The 20,187-nt window shown below is 35.6% G+C and overlaps 1 protein-coding gene across 1 annotated transcript in view; it reads left to right on the top strand.

The window, feature by feature from the left end:
• Positions 1-20,187, top strand: part of PCDH17 (protocadherin 17) — a 90,573-nt gene that overhangs the window by 59,745 nt on the left and 10,641 nt on the right. The window contains exon 5 of the mRNA XM_065678162.1: positions 19,992-20,066. Coding sequence (XP_065534234.1) covers positions 19,992-20,066 — 75 coding nt within the window. The remainder of the gene's footprint in view (positions 1-19,991; positions 20,067-20,187) is intronic.

Below are 20,187 nucleotides of genomic sequence, written 5' to 3'. Positions count from 1 at the left end.
AGAGAAGATGGAAGTCTTTCTTTTTTGTGAAAGGCTACTGCAAGATCAGTATAGAACAGACTAGCAAATGGAAGAAGAAACTAAAAAATATTTGTGTTTAATTGAGGCTTGTCAACTTTATAAATAGCATATTTTAAAGCCAGGAAAATTTCCCTCTGCAAAGATATGAAGATGTTACTTTCTTCTGACAGCTATTATGTCCTGGTAGGAAGTCAAAGTGATGTTTTGTATATATAGTAATCATATCTTTACTGCTGTACCTGAAACATTATTAAACAGCAATTACTAAATCCCTTGTTTTGGTGAAAAGTAGGGAAAACAGTCTTAAATTTCATGCGCAGAAAAGATTTCTTCTTCTAACAAGAAATAATTGTTCTGTGCTCTTGTACTTTAAATCTAAGAAAAATTGGTTTTGCATAAAATTAGTTCACCAGAATTACCCTAACATATGTGCAAAGAGTTTAACAAGTGGACATCCACTGCCAGTAGTAGTATCAGGTATTGCTCCCCTGATGTCATGAAGTCATGTGCTTCTGATGTCTTGAAGTCATGATTCTGGTGATATTAGTCAGTGAACAGTGGGCCCAATATCACAAAACTTCAAATTAAATCATCGTAGTAACTAATTGTAGTAATCTACTTAAGCGACATCCTGTCAGTAAATGCTGAAACTGAAGAAGGTTGTGTGGTGCTTGGAATAGGTTATGTTAACCAAGGAGGATCTGAGTGCAACAATGCAATTTTGCATTACCTTATTGTTCTTACAATGTATGATGGTTTGCAGGAAAACGCTACTGTAAGCCATAACACAGTTCTATCAATCTCGTATAAAAGATCTTTTTGTGTTTATATTGAAGATGCTGTGGTACTTTTCTCTATTTTTCCTTTTTCTTTTTTTTTTCTTTTCCTTTCTTTTTCACTTTTCCCCTTACCTCCCCCTTTCTCCCCTCTCTTTCTATATCTCACTCCCCCCCTCCTTTCTCTCCCTCCGTTCCCCTTCATAATCTAATAAGTGCCGCTCTAAACTTCTTTCTGGCTGGATCATTTCCAAGAATACCAATTTTCTAGGCACACGTGTGCACAATAAGGAGCAACACACTACATGGCAGATAGTTCTAAGGAGAGTTCGAAGGTAATTTCAGGACATACCAGATGCAGGGTGTTTTTCAGTTTCTTTTCACATTCTTTAGCATTTCCAGCCTGCTCCAAACTACCTCTTCTGCTTTGATTCCTTTGCTGGAAGCAGGTGAGGACCGTGGAACAAAAAGAGTTTTCTGCAACTTTGATAATTTAAAAGTGAAACCCTTTCAAGCATATGCTGAAGAACTCCTTTGGAAATACCTTCCACAACATAAAATTTTGCATTACAAAACAAATTTTCTGTTATGTATGCACATATTTATGGCTAACTTGACTGGGCACATTGCAAAAGCTATCTGTGTAATATTTCATTATTAAAGTTTCTAGCATTAGATACTGTTTAAAATAAAACAAATGCTTTTTCTTACTTTATCACAAAGGGGGATTTGAAATTGGAGTTTGTGTCTGGTTGGGTTTTGTTGGGGGTTTTTTTGTTGTTGGTTTGTTGGTGGTTTTTATTTTTTTTTTTATTTCAAAATCACTTTTAAGTCTTTGCCTGCAAGGGAAATGACATCTTTCAGAAGAACAAAGGAAAATGAAATAAACTTATAATATGTAATTATCCTACAAGTAATTTTGCCCAAAGATATTAATCTTTCAGATTTTTCTTGAAATTCACATTTATTTCACAAAAATTATTTTATTAATGTGTGTCAAACTTCACTACTGCAATGGCTTAATTTCTCTTTTACTTTAAAATCTGCAGGTTAGAAGCTGCAGTCATGTGACCATTTTAAAGAGCAAATATTTTATATGTAAATTAGGAATTGACATGTCTTGTGTGCTAATTTTTAACTATTCATCTTGCGAGACAAGTGAAAGCATACAGCATTTTTTGGCTAGCAGGAGCTATCAGATTACGTGGTGTCTAATAAAGGGTAGTATCTTGTCCATCTATAATATAACAAATATATGAGTGAAATTCCACATAAATGTAAAAATGTCATGCAGCTAGCAGTCTGAAACATTATTAAAATCAAAAGTTTTTTACACAAGTCTGTCAGAAAATATGGAAAATACACAGTAGTGACCTCAAATACAGAGATTACAAAAATTAACCATTGAGAATATAAAAAAAAAAAAATTTGCTTACTCAAGATTTTTAGTCCTCAGAATGCAAACATGAGGAATTATACATTACTAAATGTATATAAAGGGAAAATGTGTGCTCTTATAAGTCTGGTTTCGATTCATCTTTTATAAAACAATTCAACATTCAAGGACAGGGAATTGCTTGAAGGAGTCCAGCGCAGAGCCACAAAGATGATTAAGGGAGTGGAACATCTGCCTTATGAGGAGAGGCTGAGGGAGCTGGGTCTCTTTAGCTTGGAGAAGAGGAGACTGAAGGGTGACCTCATCAGTGTCTACAAATATGTAAAGGGTGGGTGTCAGGATGATGGAGCTAGGTTTTTTTCAGTGATGTCCAGTGACAGGACAAGGGGCAGTGGGTGTAAACTGGAGCATAGGAGGTTCCATGTGAACATCAGGAAAAACTTTTTTACTGTGTGAGTGACAGCACTGGAACAGGTTGCCCAGGGGGGTTGTGGAGTCTCCTACGTTGGAGATATTCAAGGCCCGCCTGGACAAGTTCCTGTGTGATGTACTCTAGGTTGCCCTGCTCTTGCAGGGGGGTTGGACTAGATGATCTTTTGAGGTCCCTTCCAACCCTTGGGATTCTGTGATTCTGTGAATAATTCTAGTTAAGGTATTTATGTGAACCTGAAAATGGAATCCTCTAATTACAATAGGTCATACATTCAATTACACTTACTTTGCTTTGTCTGTTTACGTGTATCACATAAAATGAAATCCATTCTATTTCTTCATATTATTGTCTTCTGTAATTTTTATCTTTCCTTTTTTTTTTTACTTTTTTTTGGCAACCTTTAGTACTTTTGTCTCAGTTAAGACTGAATTCTTTAAATATTTTTTTTCCAGATGAATTAAGACCCTTTATTTATCTTAATCAGCAGATTCTAGAAATTCCAGGGAAAACAGCATCTTGTACCAGTTTCTACATGGAGGAACTCATATTTAAGTAGACCTTTTGAACATCTGCAGTTATAACATTTTTCCATCTCTTTTAGGCTAAATGTCAAGTGCTAATTACTAAAATGAAGTATTGGAAAATGAGGAGTATTTATCACGGAACCACGATTACTTTTGAGATGTGTAATGAGTTTATGTCAAATATAGAAAAGTGAACCTATTTTAGAGAAAACATATATATAGACTGGATATAAGGAGGAAATTCTTTCCTGTTAGGGTGGTGAGGCACTGGAATTGGTTGCCCAGGGAGGTTGTGAATGCTCCATCCCTGGCAGTGTTCAAGGCCAGGTTGGATGAAGCCTTGTGTGGGATGGTTTAGTGTGAGGTGTCCCTGTCCATGGCAGGGGGGTTGGAACTAGATGATCTTGAGGTCCTTTCCAACCCTAACTATTCTATGATTCTATTCTATAGATGTGTACTGAGAGATTGTCAGCCTTTATACAGAATATCTCTAAAATGTCTATAAGTCTTCCTGGAGTGAGCGTTTTGGGAGACTATATATCTCAATCAAATTCCTTCTGCTTTAACTGAAAAAATTGTTAATTTCTCTCTCTCCTCTTAAATTTGCTACCTATCATAATAAGGACCTTATTAACATGTGCATTTCCAAGACTTATCTTCAGGTGCTTCCATATGTTGTGATAGCATACTTTAAGATCAGGAAAGAAACACACACCAATTAAATTAAAAGCCAAAGTAAAAAAAAAAAAAAAAAAAAAGAAAAAGTAAAAGAAGAAACATCTGCAGGGCACCAGTGTGAAAAAATATTTAAGCTTCCTGTTATTAACTGCTCAACCTGTTTTCTGCTGGATTTCTGCATAATTATGTTACAAAGGAGGGTAGAAAGAACAGATGTTGAATAAAGATTGAAAATAAGAAAATTAGACTTAAAAAAAAAGTAGTTGTGGTTGCTCTCAGCTAGGTATTTTTTGGCAAGACTTTTAGACAGTAATCTGTTTCTCAAAATCATTGCCCATTTCTGGAAGATTAATGTAAAACTAAATGTTTTTATTTTAAGTCTAATCAGTTGAACATTTTTACAGCTCCAAGAATCCCCAAGTCAGTCTTTCAGAAAGCAGCTGAATATTTCCTCAAGCAGTTTCATAAATTAGATTAAATGAATACCATATCAGGTCAGAAACCCTATAAGCTCTTTCTATGCAAAGTTGTTGGTAGCTTATGTAATTAGCTGTTTATTTCATGCTTTGCAAATATCCAAATAATCCATACAATCCATACAAGATACATTTTTCACAATCTTTATGTAATATATGCAACTAAACTATACATGTGTGGTTTTCTGTTCCCTTTTCTCACAGTTGTGTCATGCTTTAAAGTGAACTATCATTTTTTAAGTATCTCAAAATTTTTTTCCACTTGATATTTTCTGTCACTGGGTTTGAACACATTATGAAATTGCTGTCAGGACAGATCTATCTAAAAAAGGGAGCTGAAGCTACTTACAGAGGTACTAGAGTAAATCATTTGCATCACCACAACACTGTGTATTCCCTTTTACCCTGAGTAGATTATTTACCTCAATGTGAGTTATTCCTGAATACAGTCACCCTTGACTAAAAGAAACGTGCTTTAATGCAACTGCAACCACGCTTTTTCAGAGATGGCTATTCCCCAGGTTAAGATAAAATCAGAGACCATTTTGGGGAAGGAAATAAATATTTTCCCCAAAGTTTTAATTTTCTTCTTGTTACCTCAAAATATTTTATTTTTCAAGCATTCTTGAATTTGCTTTCATCTGTTATCCTCACCCTATATACCATCACAAGTAGACTTCAGTCTGTTGAACTGCTTCTTACAGGTGAACAAATACTTCACCTGCTGTCTGTCTTCACTTGTGATCCAAAATTTACATGTGAGATTATAAAGCTGTGTAAGACATCCTTTTTGAAAAGTCACAGCTTAAATAGTCACACTTCACAACTCAATAGACTCTGTTATTTCTTGAAGAGCTTACAAGTGACTTCATGAAGAAACTGCATACTTGTATGTATTTTGTATTCAAGGGATTTGGACTGAAATTTCCTCTGAAAAAACAATTCAAAATTGTATCACTGTGTTATTTGCTTTAGTCCTGACAGAGCTTCTAAAAGTAAGTATGCCATTTAGATGAGGTAGAGATGTGAAAAAACCATGAAATGTTTTTTTAAATAATATGAGCCCATATTACTTCAGTGCATGGTGTATGCATGCACATTTTCTAGATACATTCCTATTACAGATCCTTACTGTAATTGCAAGTGAATAGCAGTATCTCAGTGTTATAGTATGTTTAATACTGCAACTGCACCATTGCCACCAATCTCTATAGAAAATCATGGTTCACAGATACCTGCAAGTTGAGGGATCTGTCTTTGGAATCAGAACAAATCTTTCTTATGATTAATTTTTTGCCATAGATAAGCCATAAAACAAAGACAGCAGATTGATGGAGGTTTAGTTTTTCTGCCCTTGTTTTAAATAGTAGATGTAGAACAGGTTCTTTTATTTTATAGCCTGAAGCGGAACTGTCAGAATAAAAGATGTACAGACTTAATACCCGAGAGCCAGACAGAAGAATTACTTCTCACTTTTTTTTTAAAAGCAGGTTAAACATTGCACAATATACCTCATTAGTATCTAGTGTAAATTTATTGAAAAGGTAGTTTTTCTTAAAACATGAAATACTTTGTCTCATTATTACCTGCTTTACTGCAAGACACAGATTTCAGCTGAGAATGAAAAAAAAATCATTTATAATCTGCCTGTCCATATTGTGAGAAATTCTATACCTGACCAAAAATATAAATCTTGAAACATTATTTCAGTTTTCGGCCTGTGTGAGTGCATGTGACTTACTCCATGTCTCACTTGGTGTCATGTAACTGCAGCCAGTATACAATAATAAGCTTATTAGATCTGTACTTCATGAGGAAAAAAAACAGAACTAATTGCATTATGCAAATTAAAATCACCAAAGGTAGTAACAATTCAGGTTTTGTTTAGCTTTGGAGATAATTCTATGGCTTATTTTTAGTTCTGGATATTTTTATTCAATGAAAAAGTGGAAAAAAGCACTTCAGAAAACTGTAAGTGAGCTAGCAAAAGAGCACTGTATTACATGTTTTGAAGGAGGAATGGAGGAAGAGAAACATGGACAGAAAGAAAAATGAGATGAGAAACAAAAGATTGAAGAATAAAAAAGAAAATTAAAACAATTATTAAGTAATATGTTGCTTTTCATATATTTTGTAATAGTTTATATTTCATGAAAGCAAGAGTACTTTTCAGAAGGTATTTCTCCTGCTCATTGCTACAGATAGATACACACATGTATTTTTAAAAGGAGATACTCTAGCTGTGTGTAGGCTTAAAAATTCCCACTCCTTTTGAATAAAACCCTGGAGGTGTGGAACAGCTTCAGTTAGGTTACAGTTAGCTAGAGTCCAGTTTGGACATCTTTAAAAATTCTTCGAATTCCTCCCCGCCCACCCCCCCCCCCCCCCCCCCAACAAAATTAATTCTTACTTTTAGGTTATGGAAGTAAGTGATGTAATTTTGCTATACATTTATGAAGGAACTGATATTCATAAAACAATGTTCATGTAAAAATGCATTCTGGTTTAGAGCCTACTTCTTTTGTGTTACATAACTTTATTTTTCTTCCAGTTTTGCTTAGTACCAGTTAAATGGGAAAAAAGGCAAGCAAACATAGCCACACCTAGTACAGCTGAGCACAACCACAACTAAGTTATAAATTAAGTAAAGCTTGAAGAGATTTCTGAATTAGTGAGGAAAAGAAACTGTTTTAGAAGGTGGACTGGGATTTTTTTATAATCACTGATATTTTTGGTTTTAATATGATTCTGCATTTTAGAAAAGCAGGTGTATAACAGACATTCTCTCTTTCTGCATATCTGCCAACATGTATTATGTACGTACTTATAAAATTTTGTGTGCTTTGAATTCTTCAGAATAACCTATTGATAAATGTTCTATTTTAAAAGCTATTTTTTTCTACTCAGGTAGAAAATCACAGAATCATAGAATTGTAGCATGGTTGGGTTTGGAAGGGACCTTAAAGATCTCATCTAGTTCCAACCCCCCTGCCATGGTCAGGGACAACTTCCACTAAACCAGGTTGCTCAAAACCTTATCCAACCTGGCCTTGAACACTTCCAGGCATGCTTAAGTTTGGTAAGTTAAAAGTTTGTTGACCTGAAAGTTTATATTCATAAATTTTTCTTCACTGTTTGAGCTGATCTTGGATGCTACTTAAATACCTTCCAAGAAATTTCAGAACGCTTTCTCAAAGCTGCTTTAAACTGTATCCAAATAAGTGATAATTATTGTTGGTTGAAGGTTTATAACTTAGTTCATGCTGGAGAGTGGTAAGTCTAAACTTGCGATTCTGATTTAGAGAAACAGTTCTCAGCAAAATTATTTCCACAGTTTTGGCTTTTCCTTCCCTTCACCCCAATCTTCACATTTTTATCTGTTAGAAATATATTGGCCTCTTGTGGTGGATTTTGACCTGTGACCTCCTGCAACTTTTACTTTCTTGTCCATGGCTCCAAGTATGAGAGTACAGAAGCTAATCTGCTCAATTTTTTTAAAGTAGCACCAGGCAATCTTTTTCCTTATGGAAGGGGTGGGAATATAAGCAAGTTAAATTAGTTCTTTCTTGGCTAGTGTCAGATGATAAGATTTCCATTAATCATGTGTAAGTGTGGTGTTGTGTGATGTAACACAGCTGGGCACAACAAGCTGGAGCATATCTTCCAAGAATTTTCAGAACACTTTCTCAAAAACTGCTGTGAAATAAATAGCACATTTTTCTAGCAAGACTGATTAATCAGAATAGGAATTTCCTAACACAGTAACAAAAATAATCCAATTAGATGTCAGTTCTGCATCCCTGATTGTAATCACTGCCAAAATTCTGTGCAAGTGTCTTATTATAGAAGACTGTGTTTGGGGTAAGGAACCAAGTGTTTTCCAGTACTTCTGCTTAAGATGGTAACCTACATCTATATTTAGACATTTGGAGTGCAATTTTAGTCCATGTTCATACACCCAATTAGCAACTGGATTCAGATCAACTGCAAATATCTACAGTAGTGTGTGCATGGTATTGAGTCTTTTAAGTAGGACTCCGTGTACTATAATGGGAAGTTAGGCACCTATCTGGCATATGGACACCTTCCTTGGAGGCATACAAGTGTCAGAATTTTGGGCTATGTTCCAACACATTCCTTAGGAGTAAATGTATGTCCCTATCTGTGTGAACAGCACAAAGCAGTATGGCGTGCTGAGTGTGTCTGAGTTAGTCCAGTGTCAGAATCAGTGTGGAAACATTAGTGAATGTCTTTATTCAGGCTAATCTGGTTCTCAACAAGAAGTCATTTAAATATATTTTGCATATATTTGGCTAGCAAGTAACATTTGAAAAAACTAGTCAATAAGTATCTTCTGGCAGCATACATGATCTCCTACCTGTCTTCCATATATTTGAGAAAAAAAAAGCAACTTCTATGTAGGGAGATAATTTTTAACAATAGTTATGGGAAAGATAAATTTTCAGTGATTTTTTAGAAATAACTACATGAAATTGCAATCTGTGTCTGCGTGTTTCCCCCGTTACCTGTAATTTTTGAAACAGTATCTATCCAAAGCCACAGGCCTCAAAAATAAATTTCCACAAATTTTGTGGATGTAGACAACTGTAATGGAGTATAGAAGTGCCCAATATAAGTGAAAAACTAATGTCATACATTCTTAGACACTGAAGACTCTTTACTGGAGAAAGTCATTAACAGTGCCTTAGTTACTGAGAAAGCTTCAAGCGGACTGTGTCTTCCAAGACGTGTTAGTCAACAATAATACAAAAAAAATTGCAGAAAATAAGCTTTAATTACTTCCACTGCTCATGGAACTATGTGTTATTAACAACTTTGTAGACAGTGCAACAGAAACAGGTCTAATGATCAGAATTAAGCACAAGGAGACTAACAGCCCTGTGGAGAAGCTCAGGAGGACAAATCTATCACAACCTAAAAGTAGTGGAAAAAAGATGATGGAAGGCCAGTGAATATGCAAAACTGGTCAGAGTTTTGAAAAAGTTTACATTTCCTTTGGTGGCAGATGGAAAGTCAGAAGATGGATTTATCAGTGAAACAACACTCAGAAAATCAGGGACAGGCAATCTGATTTCTGAGGCTCTTGAGAGGCTGGCAAGGCATTTGATTTGCAAATACTAGAAGCCTATACATGCATTTAATGCAGGGGGGACAGTTGACATTTTCTTTCCCTTCTCGTGTTCTTTAAACAGATAATTTCTATTTTGAAGAATAAATTAGAGGCAACTAATAGCTCCTCAGATTCTCCTGATCTGCTTCCAGGTCCACTTCACTGAGCAATGGTTTCTGCATGCCTCTGAGAGGTCTACATAAGGGAATGGGGAAATATAAAACACCACTAGCATGTTTTGGGAATGCTATTGATTTTGCTCTGTGCATGAGAGAGAAGCAGATGGTTCTTGGTATAATTATTGATTACTTGCAATTATCACCATTTGTGTTCTAGTGACAGAATACACTTCTATGACAGAGTAAGATTACAGCATGTCCTTTCTAATGCTTTATAACATCATGTTGAATTATCCTTTATTTGTGATTCTTTACAGGCTTTTACCTGGGTATCTCTAAAACTGCTTGTTAAGAGAAGGCATTGTAACACGTGTCCTTGCACTCTAGGATGAATACATTATGGATATAGAATTGCCTTCACACTTCTCACAATCACCTCTTTTCACCTCTCGATGCAATGAACACCTCCAGCTTGTCACTGCACTTGACTTCAGCACAGGAGGCTTACAGGGTCAAAGCTGGTCTTGTGTATTTTGTTCTGTCATGCAAGTCTTGCAAGCTTTACTCTCATACTTTCAATTTAAAGTGTATGCATTATAGACACAACTTTGTCTCTATAATACAGATTCACCAGTATCATTGTGAACATTTATTTTCACAATGTATGTATATGAAGGTGATCTCTAACTACATATCAGGGGGATATAACAAATTGCCACCTATATGTACGTCAAAGACACACAGTAAAAAAAAAAAAAAAAAATTATCAGATACTTATCTTGCAAAATTTTGGGCAAGGCTAGATTTTCACAAACGAAATTAATTTCTGCATTAATAGCAGCTTTTTTGTCACTATTAGATGCCTTAATTCAAGAAGATGATGCATTCATGTTTTATTTTAATCATGTGTGATCCCACCAAAAAATGAGGGAAATTGTATGTTCTTTCTGAAAGCCAAAAAAAAAGTGAAATATTAAAATAAATACTGTAAACAGCTGAATAACAAACTTGATACAACTTACCCTACTGAGTACTCAGCACACCTGAAGACACTGAAAAAAGGACACAGAATAAATAAGATGTCTTACATAAATTTGTCTTTTTCCTGTCCCAAACACTTGACATTTCCCGTAAATTTGATGGGTAGAGATTGGCTTTAGACATACAAAAGGTATCTTAAATTCAGGTGTGTTTTAGCATCCAGGCTGTTACTAGATTTTAAGCATAAATTAAGGATTTTATATATATTACAGATTCATTCTCAGAAGACTTTACATTCCCCATTGCAGCCTTTGATAATTCAATTAGTCTCTCAAAAAGTTGGGAGTAGCTGATAAATTCACTTTAATGTTAAATCAAGTACCCCAGCAGGTTTCTCTTAATATTATCACTTCTCAGGGAGCTTAGCTCTAGAGATTATACCTCCCAAGCACAACTTTTTGCAAGGAATATGTGGGCCTTTGGAGTAGATTAAAAGAACTGTCTGTACCAACATATCTTCTCACCATTAATAAAGTTACTTCAGATCATGACAGTGATCTGATGCACTCTGATGGCTGTCCACCTCGTTTAATTTATTTTAATTGGCAGCCTTAGGTCCCTCCATGGAACAGATTCCATGAATATGATGAATGATCCAAGGAACAGAGAGTGCCATTAAACAAGCTGAATTTAACCCTTCCCTTGCAACACTTGTTTGGGATTCCCAAATCCTACTGGCAGACACTGTTAAATAATAAGCAGGAGGGGATCTGCACTGACCATGTCTTTGAGAGTGCTAAAAGTAATGCCAGTTCCGTTTGTCTGCCACTAGGAAACGAATAAAGAATATGCCACATGCAAAAGATTAACAACAGGTTTTAGTATGGTAAATAGATGCATGTCCCTGCATAAATCAGATAGGAAACCAGACAGACAAATCCTAACAAGAAAAAGCTGCTTGCTACTTACAAACACTTGGCTTTAATAAGCAGATTATCATTGACCTTCTGTACTGAACTGCAGTTTTGCTAGAAGGAAGACTTGAAGTTTAGATATATGCATCCATGTCATCAAAGAGACGTGTTGTCATCATAGTTAGAACAGGCTAACTGGGACACTGAAAGCTTATAGGAGCATCTGTGTTTTCCTTTCCAAAGGTAGAAATTAAAAAGTGTCAGAAATATACATACGCCTGTCTGTGTGAAATGCTTTATTCTGTATTTTCACTCCACTTTGATTTCCTGTTTGAAATTAAGTAGGCAATTATATTCAAGAATAGTTTTTAATGATTGTTTTATAAAACAGATCCTCACAGTAAGCAAAATAAATATATTACTTCAGATACAATTTTTTCAGAGAAGGCTTGCCAACAGTTTAATTTATAATTAATTAGTCTGAGGAAATTTTAGGTAAGGTATTCTACATAAACATCTAGATTTAACATATGACTTCTTCCCTTTCATTCTTTGACTTGAAAATCAGACTTACATAATAACTCCTTTTTATTCAGTGGTTAACCTATGAAAGAATTGCCCTTTATTTTCCCATGCTGTTTTTATCTATTTTCATATAATTTTAATGAATATTTTCTTTTTAATAGCCCTTAAAACCCCTTAGTTTTTTTTTCCTACTGAAAAAGAATGCTCTAAAACTGAAAATATCTACCTTATGTTTTATCTCAGCGTATGTTGTGAATACTAGCCTGTGCAGTAATGCCTCTGAAATACTTCTTGAAATGATGTAGGTTCAATGAACTGCAGATAAAAATGTTGAAGGCAGTTTGTAACATCAAGCTGCAGTTGAATTTATTTGAATATCATGTAGACCAGTAGGCTGTGGTGGCTAAATGTAGCTGTGGTAATATATCACAGGAACATTTGATAATCCAGATATATTCTATAGGATTGACATCATTGGTTTTACACTTGATTATGTTTAAAGAAAAATTAACTGTTAGATAAGTGTGTCAGCTTTTCAGAGGACTGTGACTGATGTTTTATCGATAAAGTTGTTGACAGTAGTTTATCATCCCATTCTGACTCTCTGAGAAATACTTATTCAACAAATCAAAAAGTGCATGCCAAATTTAAACTGTTTATTTAAAGAAGGAGCATTTGTGTTGACGTTGAAAGCCACAGACTTAATGAATGGAAGAGCTCAGTCCTACTCAAAGCTTTCAAATAAAATGTTTCAGATCAGAATTGTTTCTGATAATTAGTGACTAGTGGAAATTCCAGTTGTACTGCTCTGTGTCAATAAATTCTATTTTGTCCTTGGAAAGGGACATATTATGATTCAGTTTTGGGCATCTCAGAAAACCTAGAGGCTGACTCCAGAATCCAAGGTTAGCAATTATGTACTCTCAGGACAGACAGGTAGGTCTGAAAAATCTGGTACAGAAATATGAGCTACGATTCATGAAGCTCCCCTCTTTTTATTTTCCTAGCTAAGCAAAAGCTAAAGGTATGCTTTGGTAATATTTGCAGAAGGTATGTAGGTTTAAACTGCAGCTAAAAATGAAAATTAGAATGTAGCTTCTTTGCAAATTATCCATTACTCTGCTGTATTTAGGATTCAGATCTGTGAGCCAGCAGAGCCTGGGCTGCAAAAGCAAGGTATGGCCAGACAGAATAGTTGGCAAGTAGGAGTTTGGCTCTCATTTGCCTCCGCTTCTGAATTCCAGCAGGAGCTAGGATGATATTCTGGTCATACCTAAGGTGCCAACTTGCTCTGTAGACAAAGTATAGTTGATTAGCTGATCTGAATTTCTTTTGCTAAATTTCTGGAAAAAATAAAATAAAATAAAATTAAATTAAATTAAATTAAATTAAAGCCACTTCACACCAAGTCAAACTTACTGCTTCTGTTAAGGTGGCAGCATGTATACATCAGCAAACAACACCTTGTTATAGTTATGACAAGCATTTAATTAGAGCCAGAGCTACAGCTGCAAAAAGGAAGGTACAGTTTGCCTCAATGAAGAGTAGCAAATACCAATGTGTTCCTTCAGACATTCAAAATAGAGTACTTTTTGACACAGATTTTAATTCTGTAAAAAAGTGGTAGCTTGGTATAAACACGGTAGTACAGTATTAAGGGATAAGTAAAATTGATTTACTTTTGCAAGAAAATAGCTCAGTGTCGTGGTTTAAACAAAGTCACACAGCTTGTCCACTCACTCCCCCCCTTCTTTCCCTCCTTCTACTCCTGGAGGGACAGAGAGGAGAATCAAAAAGAATGCACTCCCGCGGGTTGAGATAAGAACAGTTTAGTAACTAAGGTATAACACAAATCACTACTGCTACCACCAGTAATAATAATGATAAAGGAAATAACAAGGGGAAAGAATACAACACCTCAACACCAGCCGACCAATAACTCGCCCAACCCCACCTGACCAAGCACCGATCGATACCTCCTCCAACCCCACAGTGTCCTAGCCCTTCCAGATAACTCTCTGTTACATCCTGGGCATAACGTGCTGTTGTATGAAATACCTCTTTGGTCAGTTTGGGTCAGGTGTCCTGTCTCTGCTTCCTCCCAGCTTTCCCTCCTCCCTGGCAGAGCATGGGGATCAGAAAGTCCTTGGTCAGACTAAAACATTTGTTTTATCAGCTCTGTTCCCAGGCTGAAAATTCAAAACACAGGGCTGCACCAGCTACTAAGAAGGAGAAAAATGACTGCTACTGCTGAACCCAGGACACTCAGTGGGAAAATACCACGAATCTTTATCTGACTAAATACTGAATGAATATTCTGTGGAAATCCCAGAATCTATATGTGCATGTAACCAGTAAGTTATTAGTCTGTAAAGGGGCAATTATCTGACCAATGGGAAGACAATGTGCATTATGAGCACTTCTTGGAAAAGGGGTCTCATGATGCTGAGTTACACACCTAAGGCCTATCCACATTAAATTAGGGAATACTGGGCCCTTAGAATCAAACCAGACTATTTTCTGAGTGGTGAAAAACTAAAGCTAATATCTTTATAGGAAATAATAGGGAAATTAGCTAATAGGGAACAGCCAGAAATATATATACCCCAGAAAGGGAATATATCCCTAACACAGAAGTAGATAACTTCAGGACATCAACTTGATGCATATTCAGTGAGAATAGGTGGGCCTATCTGTGGAGGGTTTTAGATCTGGGGGCCTGTCACTGACATTCTGAATGATTGTTTGAATCCATCCTTCATTGTCTCTAGAGACAGCATAAGAATTCTAGTTTAATTTTAATTGTCAAAATTAGATTATGTGGGTACCTCTGTTTCTTGAATGAAATTACTCTTTCTTATAGCTGCTTTTAGGCATCTGAGGAAGCTAATATTCTACAGCTGAGTATACTTCATGTGTTTTTTGTTTTGTTTTTGTTTGTTTGTTTGTTTGTTGGTTGGATTTTTTTTCAGTCCATTGAATGACCCTAACTTTCCCTTAAATAGCAGATTAGATGAAAGCTCTCTCTGGTTTGCTTACCTGTTGCTTGATAATAAAGCTTAAACAGGAGGGGTGTAAAAACTGTGGCCTGTCTTCCTGCTTGCTAGGACTTAGTGCACATGGTAAGAAGAAATCAGTCTTTTCAGAAGTCTTCAGCTGTAACAATACCTTTTCCCTGAATCTTAAATAGACTTAGGCAGGTACAGTTGACTTACGAAAGACTACGCTTCATAATCTTGCTCAAAGAAGTAAATCTTAGTAAGAGAAGCACCTTGAGCATATTTCATTTTTTGCTATCATGAATGATGTCAGACATCAAATCACCAGCTCTTTCTTTTACCTTACTTTACAGGAAGAACTCATTTCTGTGCGTTATCTCAATTAGAAGCTTTTTTTATTATTATTTATTTATTTATTTATTTACTTTGCTGGTGGTTTTGAGATGAACATTGACATAAAGGTTAAAACAACATCAAAAAGCCTTCATTCTAATATTAGTTCTATGCAGCTACCTCAGTCTTTTAGGGTATTGCTGTACTGCATGGTCTGCTCAACCAAAGAATAAGATTTGCCATGCTCTTTGATCTTTTAAAAACATACTGAAATCTGAAATCAAGTGCTTTGCCTGAGTCTTGACTTTCCTGGCAACACTGACCTGAATAATGTACTAACAGGTAAAGTCCCCTTAGTATCACCTAAAAAAAATAAAATAAATTATATATCTTCAGAATCATTCCAGCTATGTCTAGCAAATGATTCAATGCTCTAAAGTCTGATGTGGATAAAGAAGGAGGATCAACAATTAAGAAAGTGAAAAAAGGAGAATAAATGGAAAAAGAAATTCTATCTTAAATGACCACTTTGATTAAAAGGCTGCACAAGGCTGCCTAATGTCATGCTAAGAAAAAAAATGCAATCTCTATTTAAAGTTATTCAGAAGGCAGAGTTAAAATATTTTGCTGGTAGCTGTAGTACAGAGCTTACATATTTTGCCAATAACGCAAAAATAGATTACAAAAATCACATATATCCTTTCATTTATTTCAATTGCATTAACAATCTAGGTTAGAGGGTATTTTACATAGTAATACTAGGGACAATTAAGTCTGTTTAACACAGAGACAGATGCCAGATGTATGCATGTAGCAGTTAGAGAGGAAGCATATGCGTAGTATCAACTCCTCAAATAGTCGGGCTCCCTAGGCACTCAACAGTTTTGAAGCTAAGGGAGGGAATGTTTTTATGTTATAACATTTTCCCTTGGTGGTAGCAAATTAGCTGCCTTGTATCCATCTTTAGCTGGAAATGCAGAGTCACTTGAGAGTTTACAAATAAGTTTAGAGCTCTGCTAGACTGTTTCTTAGATACCTGGGAAGTGGGATACATACCACGTGTGTGCTGTAACAGATGGACTTAAAAAAAAAAAAAAGTTTGATTTTTTTTTTTTCCCCCCATAAGATGATTTTTTCTTACCTTTTACTCCTTACAGAATTTGTTCAAGGCCACACTGAGCTTTGCTTTTGGATATGGTGCTTCACACATGACTTTTGTCTCCTTGGGAATTACACAACTCTTTTTCCTAAAGAAAAACAAGTCAAAGCTGCATTTTTATTAGGAAACCTAGAAGCTGTTTTACAAAAGCCATGTGGAAGATATTTTGGGGAGGAAGGGTCAGTTTTCTCTGCTTCTCATTATCTGTGATACTAAGAATTCAGGCCAGTAATAACTGGACAAGTCTCTTGCCTTTTTTTCCAATTGAACAAAACAGCTAGGAGAAGGGGGACATATTAAAATCAAGTAATGAAATTCTAAATCAAGTAAATATAGTAATAAGTTCCAGTAGTTAAAAGGTCTTTAAATATCCCCAAAAAACTGAGCATGATCCATGTCTAGAATAAGTTTTACTGCATTTTATAGCATGACTGCCCCATTTCTAGGGCTGTAGTACTTTAAAGATTTTCTTAAAGCTAACATATTGACACTGACGTATTTCTGAATCCTTCAGCAGTTTTAAAGATAGCAGCTGCATGTTTTACTCGCTTTACCTGAACAGTGCTTAATTTATCTAATGTTTGGATAAATAAACTAATGTCACAGCTAACAGAAATTACCCTGTCTGCACCTTACTTGGTGGTGAAATTTGGAACTAGTCTTCAAGTCTACCTCCAGGACTGAAATAGGCTTTTTATAAGAACATGGCCTAGATAGGAGTTGCTCATGACAGGAAAACAGTCTCTAAGATAGCAGGCTTAGAAAGTGAAGATATTAGTGAAACTAATGAAAACACAATGACAACATCTTTGTAAATAGTTCCCAAATTCTTCAGGATATGTTTTGTCACATCATGGTACTCTGACATCAACACAAAAGTCGAAACTATAACAAATGCAAAGATGACAAGTAAAAAGGTGACTCTCAGTTCAGGAGCTCAGCTGCTACAGATAAAAGTAACTATTAGATTTTCTGTATTAATGTTGTTACTATCTATAATCTCCTCGCTCCTTGAAATGTAAGAAAGTGATCTGGAGCTTAAGGCTCTTGATGAAGAATTTGGGGAAAGGAAGACGTGAATACTCCAAGTCATCTTCAATGTCTCGCAGAAATTCGCTTACAGTTCATGAAAACCTGAAAATATGGTACTAAATCTGTTCGCATGTACAATTCCTTCTGCAAAATCAGTAATATTTAGAGAGATTCGAAGAAAGCATCCTTAATTATTCTTTCTGATTGATCTAATTGGAGTGCTATCTAGGCAGAAAGCTAAGTAGAATGGCATTATGAAGATCAAATTCCTAAGGGAACGTGGGTGCTTCATAAATTGGAATAATGGTAATCCCATCCTGCAGATCTCTTTTGAAGGTGGTAATAAAACACAACATCAGCAACCTACTAAATAATAGTCTAGGGCACAATCTAATCAAACAATAATGAATATGTTACTTAGCATAAGGGAGAATCTTTGAAGCTCTGAGATAACTTCTTTCTTCCTAGGATAAATAACTTGCTTCTTTTCTGCATCTGTATGTCCAAGTGAGAATTCCTTAGGAAGCAGTGTGTTCCTTCAGGCATTCAAAATGGAGCACTTTGACAAAAATTTCAGTTCTGTAAAAAAGCAGTAGCTTGATATAAACAAAGTAGTACAATATTAAGGGATAAGTAAAATTGGTTTACTTTTGCAAGAAAATAGCTCAGTGGAAAAATACCAAGAATCTGTTATATTTGCCTGGAAAACTTAAGGGTTTTTTTCTGAGAGCAGCATTACAAAAGTGTTCTTCCTTGTATTGTATGCATTGTACCTCCCATGAAGTCCAAAGTATATAACCCATATATGACATCAACTTTTTGAAGCAGAGATTGATACCCAGTGGGCTTTTCCATCTATCAGTATAAAATGGACATTGTCTCATTATGTCTGGTAAAGGAGATTTTGAATGTAAATTCAGGCATACTGACAGGAATGTGGAGAAAACTACTGTCTTTCACTGAAGTGGTCAGATTTTGAATGGTCCAGCACCCATACAGCCTTTAGTTATTTTTTGTGAGACTTTGTAAAGGAAAACAGATATCATTTAAAAAGCTTCACTGCATTAATTCTGTTTCAGGCAAAATCATGCTCCTACACAGAACCTGACAGACTTCACTGGAGACAGTCTACCTATAGTCATGACGTAAACAGAACCATCGAAAGGGTGTAGAAACAGATTTCTTCAGAAGCCTCTCATGTCTCTCTTCTCAGTGGCACCCTCATCAGTCAATGTCTGTAAACAAGTTGTCATATCCAAATATGAGACAAGCTTACAAAGCAAAAAGCTTGGTGCTTTCTAATTGAAGATTTGTCTACTGAGATAATTGGCAACTGGTGAGGAAGACTTAGTGGTGTAATATGCAGCTAATTGTTGGTGGCTTGACGGTGTGACAGATGGGGATAGCTTCTTTAAATTATGGAGCTTTTATAGGGGTATCTTCAAGAAATGTCAGCAGCATGATTATAGATTCATTAATGCTGTCTTTCCTTCCCATTCATTGCTTTTGCTAGTCATAATCATTGTTACCTCTTGTCTCTAACAGTACAATCTATTGTTATTTGCGTAGGATGCTTCATGGTGGACGTAGTTAACAGCTAGATTCCTAAACACAATACACAGTATTAGTATTTACCAAATGTTTCAATTTAGGTATGGAAATTAATAAATTTGATATAATAATAATAATAATGAATATCTCCCAATAAAGTTAGCAAAAATAATGTGAACATCATGCAGATGTTGCAGATGATTGCACAAATTAAGTTAGGTTTCAGATTTAAGAATCATTGCAACTTTAGGCGGCAGTGCTGAAAAAAATCCCGCTGTTAAATCTGTGGAGCTGCCTCGATCAAGAGTGGGAAAATATGTTATATTAAAAATGTTCTTTCTAACATATCCACAAGCTTGTTCTCTTCTGTTAATTACTGCAGTTTTATTTCTCTTCTTTTCCAGGAAACAGCTTTTGGGCTCTACAAAAAAAGATTTACTGATTAAAACTTTGAATTTGTCATATTAGTAAAGTTTCCCTGTAGCTTCCCAGCTAAGTGCAGGAGTGGCACAGCTAGCCCTTGTACGTTTCCTCTCTGCAGCCTCAGGCTACAGAGAATTTTTCATGGTGGGATGCGGGAGAGCCCAAAATATCTTTTCACGACTGTCATATGGTCTTTTTACTGCAAATTAGAGTAGGTGACAGTCTGACTTACAAGCAAATGTTGGAAACCAAAACCGGATGTGCCTCTCGTCTTTCTCCTCTGATAGGAAGAAATGAGACACCATTTTTACTAGTCAGACATCTTCAGTTCACTGCCAACTATAAAATTCTATGTTTGTACCTTTGAGAAGCACAGTGAAAATTTTTAAGGACTGTGAGCTGTGCCTGGGCCACAGATAGATAGAAATTGTTTTTCTGCTGTGGAAGTTCTGAAATTGTTGCAAAATTTGGAAGCAGAGCCTATTCCTGTCTGTGACTCACAGGTCTGATTTGCCTCCAGAACAGCAAGGCAGAGGCCAAAGACCCATTGTTGGGATCTGTGGACCAGCCCGCTGTGAGGATGGAAAATTTTCAGGTAAAATTAATGTTTTCTTGCTCTTATTCTGTGTTTAAATTAAAAAAAAAAAAAAATTGTGTGATTGCCATTAAATTTCAGGTATGAATTTAAAACATACTTGTGGAAGAAAAATATTAAA

Source organism: Lathamus discolor, chromosome 4 (genome assembly GCF_037157495.1).
Source record: "Lathamus discolor isolate bLatDis1 chromosome 4, bLatDis1.hap1, whole genome shotgun sequence".
NCBI lineage: Eukaryota > Metazoa > Chordata > Aves > Psittaciformes > Psittacidae > Lathamus > Lathamus discolor.
This window is presented reverse-complemented; position numbering and strand designations above follow the sequence as displayed.